This window comes from Peromyscus maniculatus, chromosome 19 (assembly GCF_049852395.1).
Source record: "Peromyscus maniculatus bairdii isolate BWxNUB_F1_BW_parent chromosome 19, HU_Pman_BW_mat_3.1, whole genome shotgun sequence".
NCBI lineage: Eukaryota > Metazoa > Chordata > Mammalia > Rodentia > Cricetidae > Peromyscus > Peromyscus maniculatus.
The window spans coordinates 53,724,800-53,751,059 of record NC_134870.1 but is presented as its reverse complement, the minus strand read 5'-3'; the positions used below and the strand labels follow the sequence as shown (position 1 = coordinate 53,751,059).

Below are 26,260 nucleotides of genomic sequence, written 5' to 3'. Positions count from 1 at the left end.
GCTGTCCTCTGCCATGCTGTCCCTGTCACTACGGCTCCGAACCCTTTGAAACTGTAAGTCCAAGCAAACCCTTCCTATTGCATGCTGCCTTGGTCATGGTGTTTATCATAGCAGCAGAAAAGGAACTAATACAGCTGGCTTCAGCTCTGACAACAACAGCAACAACAACAGCAAAATACAGATAATTTGTAATATAATAATTAAATAAGAAATTGTGAATTTAGGAGGGAGAGGTGGGGACACAATAGCATTAGGGTAGAAGGAAAGTTGGGAGTTATAGAGATATATCTTCTCAATAATAAAATCATTTAAAAATAAATAAAGCTTAAAGATAAATGATGGAAGATTTATCAAACTATTCTAAGATCAGTATTACCTGGTGCTAGCCCATAAACATTGTTAACAAGGAAAATTAACAATCAGTATCCCTTATGAATTTGAATGAAAATCCTCTGCAAAAATACTAGCAAACAGAATCCAGCAACACACAAAATATTGTACAACAGGACCCAGATGCATTTCTCACAGCATTGAAAGATGGGATTAACATCTGAGGATTGATATTTTATCAATATTTAAAAAATACATATTATCATTTCAATAGATGTAGAAAAACACCTAGCAAAAAGTTGACACTCTTGTATAATTTTAGAAAATGCTCAGTGATCTAGAATAGAAATACAAGGCATCTACCCGATAAGGGTGGTTGTAGATATTACACACTACTATCGTATTCCCTGGTGAGCTATGTCATACTTTCTACCCATGGTTCAAAATAAGGCAAGGAAGTCTTTTCTGGCCACTTCGATCACACGTGGTTGTTCTAATGGAGTGGTTACATTATAGAGACATACACTATAGTGGGCTGACCCAAATGAAACATTTCAGCCTCTTGTGTAAGGTCACATGTAGCAGCAACTGCTCTCAGACCGAGTGGTCATCCAATCACTTTAGTCTAACTGCTTTGAAAATTATGCCACTGAGACTTGAGGTAATTTTGGAGAAAGAATACTGAGTTTTATGGCTGTGCTTTCCATAGCGTTAGGCTAAAAGGGTCATCCAAGTTTGTTAAACCCAAAGGTGGCTTTTTAGCCTAGTCTGATCTTCACCGTGTCAACGGCTTGCTGACACTTGGTCATTTAGCCCATATGCTCTCAGTCTGCTTATTTTAGGGCCTAGTGCAGAGGCTTAGCCATGAGACAAAATATTGTTTACACATGTAATAGAACCCCGTCATTTCACCAAACATCAATAATTGTCACTGAGAGTAGGTACTGTTAGGTAATTAACAGCCCTTTTATACATCTGGTAGAATTTCTTTTTGTTCTTTTGAAATAGCAAATCTTATATACAATCTGCTGGTTATCATTTTGAGCCCTTTTCTCTGATATTATACATTTACCCTCTTTCAGACAATTCAGTACCTTAAGGATTATTAATAATGCACAATTTATATGTGATATTAGCAATCAGTTAGTTATCCACATATTGCAATATTAATTCTTCTGCTAACTCAAGGCAATGCAAGTCAATAGCTAAGGTTTTTCTAGATAGAATGGGGATAATGTTTAACCCACATGGGAGCATAATCTAACGAAATTGTTGTGTGATATAATGTCAAGGGATTTCCATTCAGAAACAAATAAAAATGGAGACTGTTCTTCCAACAGCAAAAAGAAGAGGAAGCCCTCAGGAGGGAGCACAAAGAATTATTAATATGATCCCAGGACATTTGCTAGCAAAGTGGAGATTCTGAACACTTTTGTTTATGATTTGTAGGTACTAGGCAAATCAATATTAATCATGTTAAGGCCTTTTAGCTAGAATTCTTGTATTATATGGACGCTAGCAGGTGCTAATTAAATAGCATTTAAAAACTATTTAATAGATGATTCAGAGACCAGCTAAACACTCCTTTGGGCCTCCTGCTTTAGCAGATATTAATTCAGGTTGAGAGTAGGGACATTGTTGTCCCTTCAATGTTATCTTCATAAGTGTTAATTCTTGATCCGATCCAGTGTACATGTTGTCTAATTGTGCCTTACTTTTTCATAGGCTTGGGAGGAAGCAGCTATGAAATTTCTTTTTTCTTTCTTTCTTTCTTTCTTTCTTTCTTTCTTTCTTTCTTTCTTTCTTTCTTTCTTTCTTTCTCTCTCTCTCTCTCTCTCTCTCTCTCTCTCTCTCTTTCTCTCTTTCTTTCTTTCTCTCTCTCTCCCTCCCTCTTTCTTTCATTCATTCATTCTTTCTTTTTTTTTATAGAAGCACATCTATAGCTTCAGAGAACATTCCAGAATAGCCTGCATTTCTAGGCATTTAACTTGCAAAATAGACCCAGTCAAAGAAGAAGAATCAGATACCCTGGCACCTAAAGAACCATGTATACTAAAATCATATCCCCAACTGATATTTAAGGAGCTGAAGAAAAACAAATCTGTCTTTGATTTTTTTCCAACACTCCTTTAACTAAGGTCATGGTATGTATCCTTTCTCCCAGTTTGTCATTAAAACAAACGAGTAGCATTGAGATCCAAGAGAAAAATCCCTGAGCCAATTCCCCTTGTCCCCCATTGTACCTGGGGTTGCTGTGGGGAAGTACAAGCAGATATTTCAAGTCCATGGAAGCCTTCAGGCCTCTTCAGTCCTTATGAGCATCCATAGCTCCTCACCACTGGGGGAGCCTGCTTCCTTCATTTTAACACTGCGGGAAATTCCTTTTCCCAGTGGCTTTCCTCTTTATAGAGGAGACACTTTTTTTCTCTGTGAGCGCTGCATTCTGGGTAATCTTTTCTTCCCAGTGACCTGTTTAACCTACAGCACCACAACCAAAAAGCAGAGCTTCGTTCCACATCTTGTCCTCTGTGTTTCCTGCTGCTAAAGTCTTGAAAACAATATTCAAAAATTGAAAAGGTTCATGCCAAGGCCTAGTCTAGCTTTTTGTAATGATTTTCATATGTCTGGAGCCTTGGGTCTTATAAAGGTCAGATTAACCACACCAAGGTTTCCTGGGTCTTTGTGATCTGAGTCTCTATCTGTCAGAGTAGCCTAATACATTATTTCCAGTAAATAAGAAGAATCCTTAGTAGGCATTTGTTGTATTTTCTGTACCTTATAAAGACTCTTGTTAAAGGTTCCTCATCTTAAATTGTGTTGGAATGCTTCTGTAATAACGGTCTAACCTGCGGTAGTCATTGCCTCATTTGTTCATAGAGTGTTTCCAGGATTTCTAAAATGAAGTCTGAGCAGTTCTTCCCTTACTTTGCTAATGACCCTTCCCTTTACTTCCCATAAGCATGCAATAATATATAAATGTCAGTCCAGGACAGATGATGGATAGTGGAAATAGACTGTTCGTGTGTGGGATTCTTTTCATGGGGAATTATTCTTCTTCTGATTGTACTCTGATATAAACAGCTAGTTGCCTCTGAGCATTTGCCTCTAAGGGATTCTGGCATAATAAAAATTCCCTACTTGTGTTGGCACCATGTCTGAATTGTGTTCTCTGAAATGTCTGAAGAGGAGAAAAACCACGAAAGCAAAGACCAAGTGGGCTGACATAATGTGCCCGAATCCAAAGTTGCAAATGGAGATAAAAATCTAGATTACAGATTCTCAGTAGAGGTCTTGTAATTACTCTAATTTCATGTGAATACTGATTCAGTTACCCTCACCTTTCTCTCCTGAGATGACAAAGAAGAGCCAGAAACAGAGGGTGCCCCTCAGCATACAACTCAAGGTCATCCAGCTGCTTGGAAAGCAATCAAGTGACTTGCCTAGAAGCTAGTCCTTAACATCAGCCTCAAATAATATAAAATATGTTTGGGTAACTCTAACCAAGCAAGTGAAATTTTTAAAACTTCAAATCTTTGAAGAAAGAAACTGAAGAAGATATCAGAAGATGAAAAGATCTCATGGATCAGTAGAATTAACATAGTAAAAATGGCCATCCTACCAAAAGCAATCTACAGATTCAATGTTATTTCATTCAAATTGCAACACAAGCCTTCACAAATCTTCAAAAACCAATTTCAGCTTCATGATGAAAAACTAACAATTCAGGATAGCTAAAAACAACCCTCAACAATAAAAGAACTGCAGGAGGTCTCACCATTCCTGACTTCAAGTTGTACTACAAAGCTACAGTAATACAAACAGCATGATATTGGCATAAAAACAGACTCGTTGATGAATGGAATCAAACTGAAGAGTCAGACATAAATCCACACATCTATGGACACCTAATATCTGATTAAAAAAAAAAGCCAGAAATACACACTGGAATGCTGTGGGATATTTTGATCGCACTGTGACAATCTAAACTGTCAATAAAGTTTACCTTGAATCAGGGGGCGGAGCCAGAGACTACCTGACTTGAATTAGAGAAACTAGAAATTTGCTAGAGAAGACCCAAAGGGAGAAAAGGGCAGGGACTTGAGTTTGAGTTTCCTTTTGGTTCTGAGACAAGGGAAGAGATACATCTCTGGCGGTGTCTCCAGCCAAAAAACAAGGTCCACTAGTTGCTACTCAACCTGTCTCCAGCCTGAGTGGCTAGAGGGGTACTGACTGCAGGGCCGTGGGACTGCAGACAATAATTACAATATCAGTAGATTCATGGAGAGTAGAAAAACATCCCTGGAAAATAGACTGGTAGGTTTTAGAAACAAGATAATGGCTTGTTCTTTTATATTGTTTGTATTTTTGCAATGAGATCTGGGCACATGAACTTCTTTTATTAGTCTGAATTCTGATTTGGGCAGAGCAGCTTGGGTGGGCAGAGAGGATATGCAAGTGAGTTGTGCCTAGAGTTTGGAAATGGCTTGGGTGGAATGAAGTCAGGTGGACAGAGGCCACTGGGCTAGTCTGCAGGATGTGGCTCCTGGTACAAGCCTTGAATATGGGGGCTGATTTGACTGGGTAGAAAGACTGGATACAGCATGAGGAGACTCTTGGGGAATAGAGAGGGAGGGTCATAGCAGAAGCTTAGGGATCAGTGGGAGCGCAGGCAGGGAAGGCTAGACTAGGCTGTGGCCCTGGTTGTGGGACCCAGGCTATATCTGGCAGGCTGGGGAGAAGTCATAGACTCTACACTGTAGATGGAGAGGTCAGGGAGACTCACAGGGATAGACCCTGGAGAAGGAGGTGGGAAGTCTGGCTAGGTGAAGTTGGACTCAGTGCAGTGTGAGAAAGGTTTTGATCATACATTTATCCACATATCTCTTGGACATCGGAGGGTTTTGTTGAATGTTCATATTATTTACAAGTTCAGAATGATGTCATTGCTTCATTTGTCCAATCTATGGTTTTGTTTTAGTGCTTTAAAAAAAAAGGTCAAATTTTCCCCTTACAAACTTTGATGTTAATTGGCAAGGCTCAGGAAAAAGGGCCTGTTTTATTGCACTGACTTTAAAGAAATACTTACAAATTATCATAGGATAAGTTGACCTTTTAAAGATGTTCCATCACCACATGGAATGTTTTCCCAATTGCCCAAGAGCTCTGATGTTTTCCAGGACTGCTTTTTTCCTCTTTAAATGAGCTTTATACACTGCCTCTTAAGTCCATCCCTTCTGTCCTCTTTATTGTCATTTTTAAAAGACTTTCTCTACTTTTAATTATAGCTTCCCTTTGGCTATTTTTAGTACATATCAAGTAACTGAGTTCTACAAGTTAATTCCATATCCAAATCATATACAGAATCATCACAATTTGAACTGTTTTTTTTAAATGAAAAGGTTCATTTTGGAGAGTTTCATATATGTATGCAATAAACTATGATCATATCTGTCTCCTCCCTTCTGATTCCTGAAATGTATCTCTCAGGTTGTACCCCTCACAACTTCATGTCTTGTGTGATTGGGTTTTCTTCTTCTTTTTTACTTTTTAAAACTAACACACAAAGTCCAGTTAGTGCTAACCTCATGTGTATCAGTACGGAGCCAACATTTGGAGTGTGGAAAACTTATCAGTAGCCACATCCTCAAAAAAAAAGAATGATGCTCCCTCCTCCAGCAAATATCGACTGCCAATAGATCCTCAGTATATGGCAGGGCTGGAAGATGATCAACACTTCCATGCTAGAGTTTTGGCTTGCTTGATCTTGTTGGGTCTTCTTCAGGTAACCAGAGCTGCTATGAGATCATGATGGTGGTAGCTGGGTTATGTCCCAAAGACAGCACTTCACAGTGTGCTCTGTATCCCCCAGCTCTTGCATTATCTTTCCACCTCCTCTTCTACAATGTTCCCGGAGCCTTGGTGGTGCTGAGATAAACACAGCTGGCTCCTTTAGGGCTGATTGACCGTGGACCACTGCCAAGAGAAACCCCTCGGGACCAGGTTAAGAACAGTCCATGCCTATGGGTCTAAGCATAAATATTTATAAGGCAATTGGACATTGTGGTCAGGCAGCAAAATAATAATAGTATGTTCCATGTGACCTCCACAGCTATGGGCTTTTGACCAGGATTAGAGTACTGGACCTGAAATTTCTTCCTGAAGAGCAGACTTTAAATCCAACCAGAAAGTAGTAAGTAACTCCATAGGAGTCATTCCACTGTTATACCAGAAGACACATCTTACCTGGCAGGTAAGCATTGAAATATTCATGATTCAGGGCTGAGCTAAACCACAGATCTCTTTTCTCCCCCTTCGGCCTTCACAACATCTTCCAGCACTATGAAAGCTGGTCATCTGGGAGCACGTTTCCTGTTTATTTGAGTTTTATTTCCCTCTTTTATAAAGTGTGTGGTGTCTTTAGCTATAGGATCCTACTATCTAGTTATTTTTGGATATTCCAAGACACTAGCAATAGCTTGTATTTTTGTAGACCTCTGGGGCCTCTGTGACCATTAACAAATAGGGAGGTATCTCATGCCTTGTATTGGGATTTCCATTAATGACCCATGTCTTCTGGGAGACACATTGTCCACCCATGCAGAGTTATTCCATTGAAACATTTCCCTTAAAAGTGCCATTTTGAAAATTCACTTACTAATTAGTGAGTTTCATCAGGCTTTCATGCACCATTAGTTTTGGATAACCCACCCACTATACTCATCTGTCCTGCCACCATTCTTACTCAATCCTTTAATTCTCAATGGTCTGCCCTCTCCTCTCTATGTTCTCCACTATCCTCCATGTTTTTAAGATGGGCTGTAGATAGTAGACTTCCATATAACTTTTCATGACCTCTTCCTCTTGGATTAGGGCTCCCCTTCATCCTCTGATTTGATTTTTTAATGACTATTGATCTTCCTATTATGTTGTTATATTTTCTCCATAATATGTAATTTTGAAACTTTACTTTTGTGTTTTTAACTGTAGGGCCCTTGATAAATCCTCAAATACGGTATTGGAGATAGTGGACATCTTGGCCTCTTTTCCTTCTTTTGTAAAATTTAGAGTAAATGCCTTAAGTAAGATGTTGGTTAATAATGCATTTTCATTGTGATAGAAAAGGGTCCATTCAGTTTGGATCTTATAGATATTGTTAGAAATTTATCAGCTCCCTTCATAACATTTATAGATATATAATCACATGATTGTTTTACTAAAATTATTAATATAGGCTATGCTTGTGGATTTCTTCCTAATACTAACTGAACCATGTAAGACAACAAATAAATTGTGTTTAGTCATTAACATTTTAAAATTTTGTTTACTAACATTTTATTCAAAAATACATGCTACGTTAGGTTAAAATTTTATTTTGGGCTAGAAGATAAGGTCAGGATTTATTGGAAAGTAGAATTTTTTTCCTTTTCTCCACTTATTGAAAATAGATTTTTTTCCTCACACAATATATCCTGATCACAGTTTCTCCTCCCTCCACTACTCCCAGTACCCCCCCATGGCCCCGCCTGCCCAGCTCCCCTCCCCTCTGGATCCACTCCCTTTTTGTCTCTCATTAGAAAATAAACAGGGTAGCCGGGCGGTGGTGGCGCACGCCTTTAATCCCAGCACTCGGGAGGCAGAGGCAGGCGGATCTTTGTGAGTTCGAGGCCAGCCTGGACTACCAAGTGAGTTCCAGGAAAGGCGCAAAGCTACACAGAGAAACCCTGTCTCAAAAAACCAAAAAAAAAACCAAAAAAAAAAAAAAAAAAAAAGAAAGAAAACAAACAAACAGGCTTCTAAGGGATAATGATAAAATAAAATAGAGTAACATAAAACAAAAACCAACACATTGGAATTAGACAAAACAAACAGAAGGAAAAGAGTCTCCCCAAAAGGCACAAGAACCAGATATAGATGCAGAGACTCACTCATGTGCACATTCAGGAATCTCATAAAACCACTAAAGCAGAAGTCATAATATATACCCAAAAGACCTAGTACACACTCTGTGCATGCTGTCTCAGGCTCTGTGAGTTCATATGAGCTTTGATCATGTTTATTTGGAGTGCCTTATTTTCTTGGTGTTCTCTATTCCCTCTGGCTCTCATACTCTTTCTGCCTCCTCTTCTCAGGGCTCCCTGATCTTGAGGGGAGGGAGTTGATGGAGACATCCAGTTTAGGGCAGAGTGTTCTGTGGTCTCTCTCATTCTCTCTGTAATTTCTGACTATGGGTCTCTGTGTTTGTTCTCATCTGCTGTAGGAAGAAGCTTCTCTGATGATGGCTGAGCAAGGCACTGATCTATGAATAAAGCAGAATGTCAAGGAGATATTTTATTGCTATATTTGCTTGTTTATAGAATTTAGTTTTACCTATGTTCCTGGGCTATCTAGTCTCAGGTTCTTGGTCACACAAGCAGTGTTGGGTTTGTGTTCCATTTTGTGGAGTGTCCCTTAGGTCAAATCAGATCTTTGTTGATTACTCCCACAAGCTTTGTGCCACCATTGCCCTAGCACCTAATGGGCAGGACACCATTATCAATCCACTCCATTTGCATATAAAAGTTTTCTTAATTTTTTCCATTCTCAAAACTATTTCTATGATATTGAGCTCTCTGGTTATAAAGGTTGAATTATTTCTTCTTTTAATGTTTTGAAAAGTTGAGAATTTCATATAATATAGTTTTATACTTTCCTTTCTCCTAATTACTCTCAGATCCTCCCACCCTCCATATCCACCCAACTTCATGTTGAATTCTCTTTTGAAATTCTGGGGCCCTGTGGTCATATTGTGTCACCAAATATATTGTACACCCAAATAAACTTATCTGGGGTCAGAGAACAGAATAGCCACTAGATAGACATAGAGGCCAGAAAATGGTGGCACACACACCTTTAATCCTGTCATTTGGAAGGCAGAGATACATCTGGATCTCTGTGAGTTCAAAGCCACACTGGAAACAGCCAGGCATGGTGACACACACCTTTAAATCCAGGAAGTGATGGTAGGAAGCAGAAAGGCATATAAGGCATGAGGACCAGAAACTAGAGCCCCTTTTAAGCGTTCAGCTTTTAGCAGCAGTTCAGCTGAGATCCATTTGGATGAGGATTCAGAGGCTTTCAGTCTAAGGAAACAAGATCAGCTGAGGAGTTGGCAAGGTGAGGTTGGATGTGGCCTGTTCTGTTTCTCTGATCATTCAGCATTCACCCCAATACCTGGCTCCGGGTTTGTTTTTATTAGTAAGACCTTTTAAGGGCCCTGTTCATTGTTTGTTTGATTTACCTTAAAAGACATTTATACTTTTTAAATGGATTTACTTTTAAGATCAGAAAGTAGTTACTCTTAACAGTCATGTGACCATTGTACTAGAAACTTATTATCTAGCACGTCAGAACTGAAGTATGCAGTATTGATTTATTTTTTTAAAGGGCCCTGATTTTGACATACTATTTATTGATTTTTAAACTAATTGTGTTTTTTAATTTTTCTAATTATTTTTGTGCTTTTCTGTTCAGTCATTTGTTATTTCTAGCTCTTGAATGGAGATTTAACATTTAAAATTTTTTGATGGTATAAGCTATATAAGCTATGAGTTTTCTTTTAATCACTACAATAAATCATCAAAATGATTTGAGCAAGGTTTGTTATCAGTTTTATATGCATTTAAATTTTATATGTGTAATGTGGTTGAATTTGATAAATTACATTTTTGTAAAAGCATTAATTTCTTATGGAACTTCAACTCTATTTTTAATAAAGTATAGAATGTATACAATTTTATATTTTTCTAATTTATTATATTTCAATGATTTTCTTGCTTTCCAGTCTGTTGTAACTATTTTCCTCATCAATTTAGCTTTTTTTTTAAAGGATCCTGATTTAGTCTTATTATTTATTAAATCTATTTTACTAATTGTGGTTTTTATCTTTCTAATTATCTCTGTGCATTTTGTTCATTTCTATCTCTTTGAATGGAAACTTCTCTTTTTAGTTCTTTTAACTGAAAATAGATTTTTTATGCACTATAGTCTCACTATTTTTTCCCTTTTCTCAACTCTTCCCAGATCTTCCATATGTCCAAACTCACCCAAATCCACACCCTTTCTTTCTCTCTCTTATTAGAAAAAAAAAGTTGATAATGATACCTAAAACAGCCAGAGACTATCAAACAACAACTCCAATACTGGGCATGAGAACCCTCTTCTGGGTTGTTGGTCAAGGTTGTCCAAAAGAATCTAAACATTATAGAATATTCTTTCTGCTTTTGGCTGCTCCCGAGAGGTGGAAGTTAAGTACCTATTGCTGAAGACACATGTACTTCAGACATAGGTTTCAGAAGCCCCTGGACTGAAATGGGCCGAAATGCTTCTTCCTTGAGGACTAGCTTCTTGGTATCAGAAGGCACCTATCAGGGGCCTATTGGAGAGCCTGCTCCAAGTTCACCTCCAGGGTAATGCAAGAAAATCCACAAAGGCAGCAAGAGCTAGACTTTTTCTATCTGAGGCTATTTACAAATAAGTTTCCACCTGACTGGTAATACATAGGAAAACACACATGCTTTCTGGTGTTAACTTTCTCTTTTACTTCATCCTAAGAGTAGTCTCTAACTCTGTCTTCACACAGCTATATATCTCCACATTGCTACATTCTATACATACAGCTACTTGTGTTCTTTATGTACATACAGCCATACATCTCTATACACAGTTACATCTATTTTCTCATGTCTACATATCTATCTTTTACATCCATTTCTCTTCTATATCTCTTTTCTATACAGCTTCATCTTCCTTGCCTCCACACAGTTACAAATCTTCACACATCTCATTTACATAACTCTCTCACCGTGCAGCACTTTACACAGTTCCTAGGCACAGCTCCTCCATGTAGCAGCAGCTTTCACACAGCTCTCTCTCATACTTACTCACACACACATACTTCTACATTACTCACTCACTCTTTACTCACTCACTCTATCACCTACTCACTTCCTCACACTTCTCTCATGCTTCTTCATCTCTCACTCAACACACACACACACACACACACACACACACACACACACACACACACACTTCACTCACATTCTGCATCAGCTCTCACATAGCCCTATACAGCCATCTCTCTCCATACCACCACCATGGCTGCTCTCTCTCAGCCAAACTCTGGACAATTATAACTTACATTTTCAGGGCCCTACCCATTCTCAAAACACAAGGTAAGTTATTTAGTTTCTCTTAGGCTAGTAATGTCACACTGACCCTGACATGTAGCTCTAAGTGGGTGAGGGGTCCCAGACATGAAACAACTGGCTGAACCTTGAGCATTCAGGGTACGTACATAAAGAGAGCTACTGCAAGGACTATGTCTTGATGTAAACAGCCTGGCCTTGGTTTAGCAATAAATAACACCTGGAAATTAGTCTTTGTGTATTTTCTGCAGGGGCAGCTTGGTCTGTTTTGGACTAGTTCTAAGGCTGTTGCAAAATGTGTAAAAGGCTGTCTTTGAGACTGAGAATACTGTTACTTTCCTGTCTCAGTAAAGAAGAATATTCTGGTAATATTTCTGTTGATCAAAATTATACACCTTAAACAGAAATCCACAGCCAAATGTGTGCCCAGAGATGTAAAACACACTACCAAAGGGCTGTGGAAAGCACCCCATAGCTGTTCTCATAGGGAGGTATAATGGTGGCACATGAGGAAGTTACAGACAGAAAACAACCTGTTTCCATAGCCAGTGACCCCACAGCTTTGCCAGGTGGGGCTCCCTAATAGGGAGTTATACATCTGGTGTGTCGACTTGTCAAACACTAGTAGTCACCTGCTGTATGCTCCCACAGCAGTATCCAAAGAAAGAAAGAAACAGTCCTACCCAACCTTGGTGACTATGAGCCCCAATAACCAGCATGGCATGATAACCCTGATATCAGTACTCATACTTGATGGTAACCAACAGCTGTCTGGTCTTAGGACAAGAGGGAACCCATGCTTGCTACTGGAAAAAGGTTAATGAAGTAATGGATATTGGAGAAGATTGTACAACCAGTATTTTATTAAACCATCATAACCCGTAAATACGTTCTAAATATGTGTCCTTAAATCCACAAGTAAGTATAGTCTTCATCCCTTACCAAGAAATGGATATATCTACAATACAATTTCCACACCTAAGGATCATAATAGAGGTAGGGGGCTGGAAAGATTGTAAGGGCCAGAAGAATAGGGAGCTTGCTGTGACATGTGTTTCCTAGGAATGTCAGAAACTATACCCATAAAGTCTCATCAACATAGCTCTCTCTCTCTCTCTCTCTCTCTCTCTCTCTCTCTCTCTCTCTCTCTCTCTCTCTCTCTGTGTGTGTGTGTGTGTGTGTGTGTGTGTGTGTGTGTGTAAAACAACAATTAATTAGAAAAGAAGCCATGAATTTGAAAAAGACAAAGGAGGGATATATGGGAGATTTGGAAGAGGAGAAAAAGGAGGAAATGATGTGGTTATATTATAATCTCAAAAAATCATTTAAAACCTAGGAAAGGGAGAAGTCAAAGTGTGTTCATTTGCAGATGATATGATTCTACACATAAAACCTTCTACAGACTGCACCAGAAAACTCCTACACCTGACAACTACATTCAACAAGCAGGATTCAAAATTAACACACAAAAATCAGTAGCCTTCCTGTATACAAGTGGCAAACATACCAAGAAGGAAATCAAGAACAGTACCATTCACAATAGCCTCAAAAATAACATCTTCAAATATGTCTAAACAAGGAAGTGAAGGATTTATATAATGGAAAATTTAAGATACTGAAAAACACTTCACGTGCTCATGGGTAGGTATGATTAATATTGTGAATATGGAATCCTACCAAAATAATACACAGAGTCAATACAATTCTCATCAAAATTCTAACACAATTCTTTACAGAAACTGAAAAAATTATCTTAAATTTCATATGGAAATACAAGAGACCCATGATGATGAAAACAATATTGAACAACAATAACAACCACCAAACTGGTAGAGGTATCATCCAGATGTCAAGTTATACTACAGAGCTATAGTAATGAACATAGCATGATGCTGGCATAAAAACATATTCTTTGATCAGTAGATTAGAATTTAGGACCAACATACAGCCCACACACTTCTACAGCCACTTGATTTTTGACAAGTAGGCTAACAGTGCACATTGCGGGGCAGGGGGGGGGGGATCATCTTCAACAAATGGTCCTGCTCCAGCTGTGTAAGCTACACACAGAAGAAGAATGAACCCCTTTCACTATGTCTCCCCTGCACAAAACTCAGCTCCAACTAGATCAACTCTATCAACATAAGACCTGATACCCTGAACCTAATAAAGGAAAAATACAGGGAATATTCTTGACCTTCTAGGAAGAGGAAGGAACTCTCTGGAAAGGACCCTAAGAAGTGCAAACATTAAAATCAACAACTGGTCAATGGACCTAATGAAAGTAAAAATCTGTATAGCAAAGAACACCATTGCCCCATTAGGGAGGCCATCTAGAGAATGGGAAAAATCTTTACCAGGCAAACATTTGTCAGAAGGTTATAATCTAGAATATATAAAGAAGAGAGAGAGAGAGAGAGAGAGAGAGAGAGAGAGAGAGAGAGAGAGAATAAGAAACCCAATTAAATGATAAGGTATAGAACTAAACAGTGAGTCATCAAATGATAAAATAGAAATAACTGAAGAACACTTTTAAAAGGTTAATCATTCTTAGCCACAGGAGAAATGCAAATTAAAAATACTTGGAGATTGCCTCTCAAAGGCTAAGGTCAAAACTACAAATGATAACAAATGCTAGCATGAATATGAGGAAAGAGTAATATGTATTCACTGCTGATGAGAAAGAAAATTGGTCCAACCATTATGGAAACGACTGTAGTGGTTCCTCAAAAAGATAAAATTAGACCTATCACATTATCCAGCTATACTACTCTTGGGTATATACCCAAAGAACTCCATATTATATTATATCATAAAAATACGTGTTCATCCATATTCATTGCTACTCTATGCATGATAGCCAGAAAATGAAAACAATCTATATATCCATTAACTACTGAATGGGTAATGAGAATGTGGTATATTTTCACAATGGAATATTAGTCAACTATTAAAAATGAATTATGAAATTTGTAGATAAGTGGATGGATCTAAAAGAAATCATTCTGAGTGAGGTAACCCAGACCCAAAAAGACAAACATCCCATATTTTCTCTCATCTGAGGATGCTAGCTTTGAATCTTCAGATATGTTTGTTTGATTTGGAATACCCACAGAGGTCAGGTAATTACTAAGTGGCCATGGGAGAGACTTTCAAGACAGGGGTGTTATAAATCACTGGTATAAAAAGGTAAAACATGAAATAATGAAATAGGAAGACTTAGGAATACCCAGAGCAGAGGGTAGGATGGAGGAGGGAGTATGATGAGGGATAAATAATACTGAAGACCTTTCAAAGAAGACATGGAAACCTGCAATACCTAAGCTAACACCAGAAGCTGCCATTTAAAAAGCCAGGAATAGGTTACTTCTTTTGGAGTTGTTGGTCAATGAGGTCCTATAGACCCCTCTCCAAAAATATTACAGGCTATTGTAATTGCTCTTAGTTACCCTTCAAAACATGAGAATAAAACCTTAGTGTTGAAGATACCACCACTTGAGTTGTGAGCTCATGGAATAATAAAACTAGTACAGACCTGGGAGCTTCATACCTATAAAATATCTTTAATAGTGTTGGAAGATGCTATAGAAGCTACCAGAGTAGAGAAATCATCATCATTCATACCCTGCTGTAAACCCTGTTAGCTACAACAATGAATAAGATTTGGGAAGACATGACCACTGGTGCAATAGTGGCAGGAGCATCATGGGAGTAACCAATCATTTTCTAATTGGATTTAAGTCACACTCTGTAGGAGGAAATTTCTGTCCCATCAGCAACTCCCAAATACCCAGCAGCTACTTCCCAAATTACCACACAGAGGCTTATATTAATAATAAATGTTCAGCTGGTAGCTCAGGCTTATTACTAACAACTCTTACACTTAAATTAACCCATAATTCTTATCTATGTTGAGCCACATGGCTTGGTACCTTTTCTCAATACAGTGTTCGCATCTTGCTTCCTCTGCATCAGGCTGGCAACTACTGACTCTGCCCTTCCTCTTCCCAGCATTCTTAGTTTTTAGTTTAATTGATCTGCCTATACTTCCTTCCTGGCTACTGGCCAATCAGTGTTTTATTAAAACAATTCAAGTGACAAATCTTTACAGTATACAAGAGGATTATTCTACAGCAACACTCTACAAGATAAAACCCATATATGGCAAAAATCTTCGGCCAAAAATCTAGACAGATTATAGGCCTTAGGGGAGAATCTGATACTATTATACTACTAAATGGGGATAGTATTAAAGTGACTCCTAATGACATATTATTATACCCATCCTTTGGTGAATCTTTTAACACTCATCTGAGAAACTTCTGTTTGCAGTAGATGGTATAAACACAGAGACCCACAAGGCAAATGTGGAAAGAATAAAGAATAAGAGACTACAGAATTCTCAGCCCTAAAAGGAACACAGATACTCTACATCTCCTGCTTCTAATGCTCAGGCAACATATCAGAAGGGGGATAGAAAAATGTGATGGATTACTAAAAGAAACTTTTTTTTTGGACACAGCTGGGCAGCTACACATATGAACTCACAGAAATTTGACAGCATGCACAAAACCTGAGCAAGCGCAATCCATACCAAATACCAGCATGGAGAGGGAAGTTGGGCAACATTCCCACCCTTAACCTTAAAAGCAAATGGCAATTGGTAACTGGTAGGAGAGGGAGAAACGGTTTATTTTTCTAAGAGTGTAGCCCCTGGTAAGTCAATCACGTTTCAGGGGAGGACCCTATCCAGGAATATTTGAATGGCAGAACTTTGTTCTGAAGGGTTGAAAAAACATGGACATAAAGTTGGATAGGAAGGGAAATAAGGTAGATTTGGAAAGAATTGTTAAAAGGGAGGCAAATGTGATCAAAACATGTTGTATGAAGCTAAACTCTCAAAGAACTTATAGAGAGAAAGGAAGGAAGAGGAGGAGCAATGAACTAGCAGCCCCCCATGCTAACCCGCATAAGGTGAAGGATGGAAACAGAAGGAAAAACTTGATGACAGGATTTCTAGAATTTGATGGGAAAGGAGTAGTGTTGTAGGTCATGTGTCCTGTGTTTGTCTGTTCATTCAGTAATAAAAAGGTGACATTCTCTACACACAGCAGTACAGATGGGATGTGGGAAAGAAAGAAAAGCAGATGCATTAGGTAGCCTAACAGCAATATGCCATTAAATGAGAGGCTTTCTAGGGAATCTCTCGCAAAGTGGGATTGTCAAGTTCAGTGTGTAGATTTTTTTTCTATCTTTCACCACTAAGACCTGAAAGAAATTAGAGTCAAATTTACTCCAACTTAGAAGAAGAACACAAAAAAAATAGCAAGGTCTCAAAAGGTTGATAGACCCATCAAGGGACTCTCTGTGTCAGGCCCTGAGACTTGGACACATCCAGGACACAAAACAACAGAACGTGCCAATGGCACCAGAGAAGCTTAAAGTGTGAGGTGATGTTTTTCAGATGAAGGTCAGTTTTCTGGATTGCCTATCTTGAGGTATTGTTGATGGCAACACATACAGAAATTGAGAGAGCAGCACTGGAAATATTATTGATTAGAAGAATATTAGGCTTTCCTAGGTTAGCAGAGAAAGAAAGAAAAGAAAGCTTGAGTATAAAACAGGTAAGACTTCTAAAAAGTAAAGACAGAGGAATGTGGGAAGACTGGGAACAGGCTGCGATTTGCCAAGAGCATTTACCAAATAGCCTGGAATGTAACAGGTCATTAATCCACTTTGCAAACGTTAGATATTTAGGATGCTTTTCTTTCTTATGTTTCATAACCAGAAACCACAGCACAGATCTCCCAGGTCTGGCCTTGCCTGCTGAAGCATGAAACAGCTGAGGGGGTGGCTTGAAAGAGGGATCAAATTCAGAAACAGCCTTGAGAATAAACTCGTGCCAAGTTAGGAACCCACCTCAATGGCTTCACCAGCCCCTAGCCAGCTCCTCTTGAGGCTAGCTGTGACTTCAAGCTAGCAACAGAAAGTTCATTCAGGTAACTTCTTTTTGTTTCCTCTATGCTTTGTCAAACAAGGTCAGTGGTGGTATGTCTGGTTTCCCCATATCTCAGCTCTCCACTTTCCATTGTATGGTTGTCATCAGTTGGTTGGCTTATTTTGTTTTCCTCCAACACCTTCCCTTAGTTTTCTCTGCATGTGAAAATAGCAAACCTTCAGTTATTGTGGGTCTCACTCAGTTCTTTGTGTACCATTGGCTACAGTTTTGAGAAGAAATAGCAGGAATGCAGCCTGACACTGATGATACAGACTTGGAAAGTGTGGAGCCTAATTTCTATTCTAGACAGAATGTAATTTCAGGCACACATGAGCGGAGGAGAGGGGGTTGTTGGTGTAGTTTTCCTGTCCTCTTTTAGAGCAAAGAGAGTCTCTCATGTCTAAGTGCCTGGAGCCTGTGTGAGACCATCGTGGCTAACTTGGTGTCGATACAGCATCCCCAAGGGCCTTGAGTTTTCTCACGTAGGGAAGTTATCTGTACTGTTGACTGGGAATAAACTAATGAGCATTTTCTTAATCTTCACCACAGAAGACATGAGGAGAAGCAGCTGCTTGCACCAAATGATGACACTTTTTCTGGTACTCTCTACTTTGACACATGTTACTTCTTCAGGTGAGCAATCTTAGAGATAAAAATTTGATTTTCTTAAAGCTGCAGAGAAAAAAAAAGTCTTTTTTTGTCCTTTGGATCAGTGTTTTTCTGAAATATGAAATGTTGAGTATTTTAGTCCAAATGACATATTATTAAAATGTATTTTCCTAAGAGGAAAAATCAACTTTGTTTTCTACATTGTAGATTCTAATCTGCTCTATGTTTGGAACCAAACCACGTCTTCTAGTGCAGAGAACACTTTAATGTACCCATTATAAGTAACGCATTGTGTGAACATGATACCTTTTCCTAGAATAGATGTGCATTTCCACATGGAATTAAAATTTTCTTTGAAATATGACAGTGGGGGAAATGCCAATGAAGAACACAGGCATTTTGTTTGAACGCTGTTGGTGTGTGTCTGAGAACTGCACAAGAAAAACCAATGATTTAACACAGTCTAGATCATAAGTTCCCTGCCAGGTATATTTCTTGGAAATGTTTACCAGTCTGTGGGTAGGCTTTAGAGCTTTATTAAGTGACTTTCAAAGAGCAGAAGTTTCAAAATTTGATGAAGTCAGTTTTTCTTTTCATGGATTATGCTTGTAATAATCTTTGCTTCCTTTAAGATCACTAATGTTTGTCTTTTATTGCTTCTGTCAGGAATTTTTATGGTATTGAACTTGGTTTATGCTTGCAATCTACACTGAGTTAGTTTTTCTGTATGCTGTAATGTAATAGTTCACAGTTCTATTTTTTCCTTAGAGGTACCTAATTGTCTCAGCATCACTTGTTGAAAAGATGGCCCTTCCTTTTCAACTGGATTGCCCTGTTACTCTTTTCTTAAACTCATTTCTTCATAGTTGTGTGTCTTTGGGTTTTTAATTCTGTTTCATTATTTATCTAGTCCTATGCTATCAAAATGTTATGCTAATTTCCACAGTCTTTATTTTTGGACCAATGTTATAACTTACATACAAAAAAAGTTAACTAATGACGGCCATGGGGTATGAGATTGCTCATTAGATAAGGAATTTTGATCCCAGGGCTGGTGACCTGAGTTCAATCCCCCAAGCTCATGTGGTAGAAGAACAAACTAACTCCTGTAAGTTGTCCTCTGACCTTCGAATGTGTGCTGTTGCTAGTACTAGGTAATAAATAAGTAGAACCAGCATGATGGATGTCCAGATGGCTTACAGGATAAGGATGCTTGTCACCATGTCTGATGACCTGAGTTTGATTCCCAGGACCCATGGGGGAAGGAGAGAATTGACTCCTGTAAGTTGTCCTCTGATTTCCACATGCACATATTGGCACATTTATACAAAAAAAATGTGCACAGACACGCATGTAAGCATGAGCATGTGCGTACACACAGATATATTTGTAATTTTTAAATAAACACATAAATAAATATATTTTAAAATATTTCCTAAAAATCTAAGGGAATCAAGGAAATACTACAAAGGTGAAAACAAATAGAAACAGTGAGAAGAAAAAACATATTTCAAGAGAAACATTTTCCCCACTAAAATGGACATAGTGGAACTAACTCAAATCATCCTTGAATATAGGATTTCGGTGATAATAATTTCATTCTAAAGAAAAATTAAATATGTAATTGTACTGGTCAGTTTTAAGTCTTAACCTGACACCTAGAATCACCTGGGAAGGTAGTCTTAATGAGGAATTATCTATATCAAGTTTGCCAGTGTATGTCTTGATTGCTACTTGATGTATGAAGACTCAGCCCATTGTGGGTGGCACCATTCTCTAGGTAAGGTGTCCTGAAAAGTATGTGAAAAGAAAGCCCACTGAGAGCAAGGCAAAGCAAGCGAGGATGCACTTATTCTTTCTCTGATTTTGATTATTGATGTGATGTGACTGCACTGGGTGATTTCCTGTCTTGATGTCTTGGAAATGATCAACTAAAATCTTAGAATTGTGATCCAAATAAAGCCTTTCTTGCCAAAGGTTTTTTTTTTTTTTTTTGGTCAGGAAATTTGTTACAGCAACAGACATGAAACTAGAACAATATTGAATTCTAGTTTGCGGAGTTTTTTCATAGAAGATGAAATGTGTTTTTTGTGAGCTATTTTGTGCAAATTTTAAGTTTGAGCAATAAGTAAATATAATGCATCATGAAAGACAAATTTTTTACCAGCAAAGGAAGCTACTCTAAAAAGTCCTCTGATAGTTGAAAACTAACCAATACACTTCCACATAATGCATGGGTCAGGAAAAATCAGAAAACAATTTTAGAGTAATTTTCTTTGTTTTTAATTTTTTCTTGTATTGTTGTTGTTGTTATGTATTGAATAAGGCAACTTGAAGATAAAACAAAAGGATGCCAGGCACTCTAAAGGAAAACACAGGGGAAACTCTGTGAGTTTGAGGTCATCCTTGTCTACATAGTGCTTTTCAGGACAGCCAGGGCCACATAGAAAGACTCTGTCTTCAAAACATCAAAATTCATTCATTAATTAATTGGGGGAATCAATCTCTACAGAAGCAGATTGTCCTTTACTAGAACAACGAGGGGCAGGCATGAAAAGAAACCGTGCACCAAGGTGCAGGAGGCTTGAGGGTCTTACAGGGCAGGGAAGGGAACTTTTCAGGTGGAAAATGCCATCTGTAGGTCTGTTTTCTACATCGCCAAGCTGTAAATTCTAACTGAAGTTCTTACCTATATGTCGAGTTCCTTGTCAAGGGTTTCCCAGCTCCTAACTGCCTACAGATGTCATCTGAGTGTAAATGTTACTATCAGGAGTTTTGCTGCTCACCTGGAGGTTTTAGGTCATTGACCCTTCTTTTGTTGCTTGTGTGAGTGTTTGTATACCGTGTCTCTCTCTCTCTCTCTCTCTCTCTCTCTCTCTCTCTCTCTCTCTCTCTCTCTCTCTCTCTCTCTCTCTCTCTCTGTGTGTGTGTGTGGCTGTGGCTGTGGCTGTGGCTGTGGCTGTGGCTGTGGCTGTAGCTGTGGCCATGTGTACGTGTGGAGACTAGAGAACTACTTTCAGGAATCAGCTCTGCCCCTCCACTGTACACTCTGTGGTTTGAACTCAGGTCCTCAGGCTTGGGAAGCAGGTGCTTGAACTTCCTAGGCCATTTGGCCAGCCCCAATTTGAAATGATTTTTAATGAAAGCAAAATGAACAAAAAGATACATTCAAAGAGCTAGCTTGCCCCATTCCATTATCCTTTCTGCTCTACACACACACCATCTTCTTTGTATTCAGTTTCAATTCTCTGGGCTTTCCGTGTTGATTTTTATCCAAATAATAGTTATACATCACTGCCGTCTAGCTGCCTACATGAAGATGGCATACTATAGATGTTTGTTTACAACTTACTTTTCCCAACTTGTGTTGAATCTTGGAAGTCCATGAGATCATAGTTCATAGGGGACTTCCTTTCTGTTGTTCAGTTATATAGAATTTCACTGAGTAGATGCAACAAACCATTTGGGAACTGTTCTACTAGAGATTTCATTTTAGTGTATAACAGCAAATAGTGTTCAATAAATAATATTGTGCATATGAGTTTTTGTATTGTTGGAGATATATCTTCAGAAGAAAGTCTTGAATTGGGAGTGATGAGTTAAATGAAAATTCAAATGTTGCTTGTTCAATATTGAAAACTTCCTCTTTATAAACAAATGCTTTTGTATTCTCACTATTAAAGAATGAAAACACCTCTTTCTAAGGAGCTGACATAATAAGTGATAAGTGGCTTTTTAGTATAATTTTAAATAACTATTATCATGAATTAAGTTGACTATCTTTTACAGATTTTGCTTCTCTATCTTTGTTGTGTGTGTGTGCGTGAGTCATATATGCACATATATTGCCTCTTCTGAATGAATTTTTCAATATTTCATTCCATTTTTTTCACTTACTTTTGTAGTATTTGATTTTTGGTGAGGGCACACATTGAGTTCAGGGCATTTCACATGTTGTTCAAATACTCTATTACTGAGCTATACCTCTAATCCTACGTTCTGAGGCATACCTTGTTATTTAGGACTATTGTTCCTAGTTCAAATACTGCATGGTATTTTTTTTTTTTTTTTGGTTTTTCGAGACAGGGTTTCTCTGTGTAGCTTTGCGCCTTTCCTGGAACTCACTTGGTAGTCCAGGCTGGCCTCGAACTCACAGAGATCCGCCTGCCTCTGCCTCCCAAGTGCTGGGATTAAAGGCGTGCACCACCAACGCCCGGCACTGCATGGTATTTTTAAGCCACCTGAAATAGAAACAGAACCATAGTAGGCCCCATCTTCCCTCATTCTCCCACAGCTGTTCTCTGTCTGTGGGCACCAAGAGCATCCGACAAAACCTGCTCTCAGAGTCAGTATCCTGAAAGCAAGATGCTTGTTCTACTTGCATGTTCTCCATCCATGTACCCAAATTAAGTTAGCATCTTAGCAGGGCCTGCAGGAATACACTCCTTATACAACATATGCAATTTAATAGAAGTCTGAAAACGCATATAATTGTCCTAATTATAGACAATTATAGAAAAAGGAAACATACTGGAAATAACATTATACTTCATACAACTCCAAATTGTTTTTATTTAACTTATTAATTTATTTATATTGCAATGCTGGAGTCAGAACCCAGGATCTCATACATGCCAGACAATTTTTCTGTAGCTGGGTTACACACGCAGCCTGGTACTGTTCCCCCAATGAGGCAACAAATTTGGAATAGAGAGATGAATGAATAAATAAATAAATAAATAAATAAATAAATAAATAAATAAATAAAGCAGTCCACAAAGGAATATCACTTATAAATTCTGTTGCTCTAAATTGTTTTACATGGCTTTATGAGAGTGAGTGACTAGTGGGTGAGATCATATCCCATCATGCACTATTTCTTTTAACTCACTGTGTTTGTACTTTATTTGCAGCACTTATCAAATCACGTAACCTCGCTAGCTGGCCTAAGGTAAACTTCAGTTCCTCACTTCTAAATTCTCCTTCTAATTGATCACTCTCTTCACTGGTGTCTAAAACTCCACAGAGGTGAAGTGCAATTGCTATGGGATGTTCTGTATGCTCTGAATGTGTTGCTCTGATTGGTTAATAAATAAAATGCTGATTGGCTAGTAGCCAGGCAGGAAATATAGGCGGGACTAACAGAGAGGAGAAGGAGGAGAAGTGAAAGGCTGAGGCAGCTGCCATGAGAAGCAGATGTTAAGATACCAGTAAGCCATGAACCACGTGGAAACTTACAGATTAATAAAAATGTGTTAATTTAAGATATAAGAACTAGATAGCAAGAAGCCTGCCACGGCCATATGGTTTATAAGTAATATAAGCTTCTGAGTGATTATGTTATAAATGGGCTACAGAACTACAGGGGCCCGAGTGGGACTGGAGAAAACTCCAGCTACATGCATTGACAGATTTTTCACATGGCCTTGGTTGGACACACATCTTAATCTCTCCAGGCTGGACTTCCTCCCATGTAGCATAATCCTTATAACATATTAATATGTTTTAGTAAATGTTATAGTTTAAAAAACACAGATTAAATATAGCTGAGCATTTAGCAAAATAACCATTGCTTGCTCAGTCACAAACATCACTTATCTCTAGTCTCTGTAGGCATTTCTCATTCTTATCAACTACATGGGAACCCTCTCCCCTCTAAGGTCACAAATACTTAATGAGTAAAGATATGTCTACTTATTAACTTCTTATACAATAACATACTGGAATGGAGATAAGATCAAAGGAAAACTGTGCACTTGGGTTTTAGCAGGGATTCTATTATGATTATCATTCAAGTGATTATGGGACACATGGAGTCACTATATTAAGAAGAAACAAAAACTCACCCAATGGAAGTCCAGAAGACAGGAAATCCTTAAACATACAGCTAGTAAAATTTAATATTATTTCTATGTGGGTTAGAAGTGGAAGGTAACCGATAAATGGGGAAAAATAAACTCTTGTTCCTGGCATGTTCCTGTTTCCAGCCCCCATGCAAAATGTACTACCCAACAGATCCTGACTATGAAGCATTCTGTCCAGACGTGGCAGCATATGTTTGTGCTACAAATGGCTTAACCTACAAGAATGAGTGCTTCTTTTGTATCGATCAGTGGTAAGTTCAAAATGAAATATAACTAGCGTATAATTTTTTTACTCTATGCTGCCTCAAGTTACAAAAAACTATGTTGACACATTATGAGTAATCAGCACATAGATCAGGCATGTGTAAAATATGACATGGCACCAGGATTGGAAAAGATGGGCACACATGGAACTGTAGAGACATCTCCAACTTCAGGACTTTATTAGGAGGCAGTGAAAGTGCATTTAAGAGCAACATCCATCTTCTTTAAGGAACTAATTTTCTGTCTCTTTTCTTTAGGGAATTTGGGCGTCATATTGCATTTGTCAAATATGGAAAGTGTGACTAGCAACTAATGAAACACCTTCACTTGCTTATTCTTTTCATTACTTCATTCTGGAAATTATTTCTTTGGAAACTTGAGACTTTTAATTTGCAAACTATATGTGTACCTGTGCCATATGTAAATTTCAAACCAGATGGAAAACAAACAAAGGAATCAAAATAATGGGGGAAATGTCATATTTGTTGCAAATAAACATCTTAATAAATGAAATGATTGCTATTCATTTCTGAAAACTGATAGTTTAAAGTCAACTTCCATGTGGAGAAATCTATTATCTGTCAGTACAGTGTGATTGCTACTTCTCTCTTGAATTAAACTCACTGGGTCTCTCTGTCTATGTTTTGCTCCACTGGTTTCACTTAAGGAAGCCATAAAAATGAAAGAGAAAACATCCTTCCCGTGAAAACTAGACTACAGAGTAGGAAGTTATGGGGTTACCCAGGCTTACCTTTCAAAATCCCTAAATCGATGTTATACTTCCCATTGTTGGAGGAGTAAAATACCAGAGAGAGATGAGGAGTGTTACCCTCATGGATGTCTCTTACTCAGAGAAAGAAAGAATAAGACTGTGGAGGTGAGATCAGAATTCACCCATCAGTTTTGCCACTGACTGTTTAATTTAGGGTCATATCACTGTCCTTGGCCATGCAGAAGGATGATCTGTTCAGCTTAATTAACTCACACCTTAAACATGATTGTATGCCTGATAAAAACCAATACTGCTCTTCCTTTTTGTAGTAATTAAGATGAAGGCTGTTAAACAGTGGTCCTCAACCTTCCTAATGCTGTGAACCTTTTATACAGTTCCTCATGTTGTGGTGACCCCCAAGCATAAAATTATTTTGCCACTGCTTTAGAACTGTAATACATATATCTGATATGTGACCTTGTGAACAGATCGTTCAACCCCATTGAGACTCACTGCTGTTAACTATGAGCTTCTGACTTATAACAGAAATATCCCACCACCTGGCAATTATTGTTTCTAGTGGTTGACTTAGGAACTAAGAATTTAAGAAATATAATTGACCTTTATTTATGTCAGTGTTTTATTTATTGACCAAACAGAGCATTTGACATACAGACCATCCCACAACACTTCCCCCTTTCTTCTTTTTTTTTAAAGGATGGTTTTAACTTTTACAAGATCTGCACCCTTGGAAGATTGGATTAGAGATATGGTTAATGTTGAGGCTCATGACCATGATGATATGTGGGTAGGAGAAGCAATTTCAAAAGGTTTGAGAAATGTTAGATGTTTTGGATATGGAAAGCAAGGACTTTTGAAAAGGGACTGTAAACAGATCATTCCTAGAAACGATGTTTCTTCGAGGAACAATGGCAACAGAATGCCCCTTCCTTCTGGAGTATGCAGAAGGTGTGGTAAGGGAAAACACTGGACCAATGAATGTAGATCAACAAGGGACAGGCAAGGTAATCCTTTGCCTCGGTCTTTGGGAAACTCCCAGAGGGGCCTCATGCAGGCCCCCATAGCAAATCCAGTTCAAACATTTCCTGCAGTTGTAGAGGAAACCCCTATTCAGAGCAATTAAATAACTAAATGCTTATTGGAATAAATCATGCTGGTCAGGATGATGAAACAGAGAGAATAGAAAATTCAGGAAAAAACATAAAGAAAATTTTTTGGCAAACTTCTATTAATGAACAAAGACCAAAATTAACAATAAAAATAAATGGTGTTTTGT

General features: G+C 38.2%; 1 protein-coding gene across 1 annotated transcript; it reads left to right on the top strand.

Moving 5' to 3' along the window:
- Positions 1 to 6,408: 6,408 nt before the first annotated feature.
- On the top strand, positions 6,409 to 24,764 carry Spink13 (serine peptidase inhibitor Kazal type 13). The gene is made up of 7 exons (XM_016003662.3): positions 6,409 to 6,580; positions 12,298 to 12,434; positions 17,305 to 17,515; positions 18,064 to 18,147; positions 23,037 to 23,074; positions 24,111 to 24,238; positions 24,509 to 24,764. Exons 4-7 carry the CDS (start codon positions 18,069 to 18,071, stop codon positions 24,555 to 24,557), a joined length of 294 nt encoding a protein of 97 aa, XP_015859148.1. The 5' UTR covers positions 6,409 to 6,580; positions 12,298 to 12,434; positions 17,305 to 17,515; positions 18,064 to 18,068; the 3' UTR covers positions 24,558 to 24,764.
- The last annotated feature ends 1,496 nt before the right edge of the window (positions 24,765 to 26,260 follow it).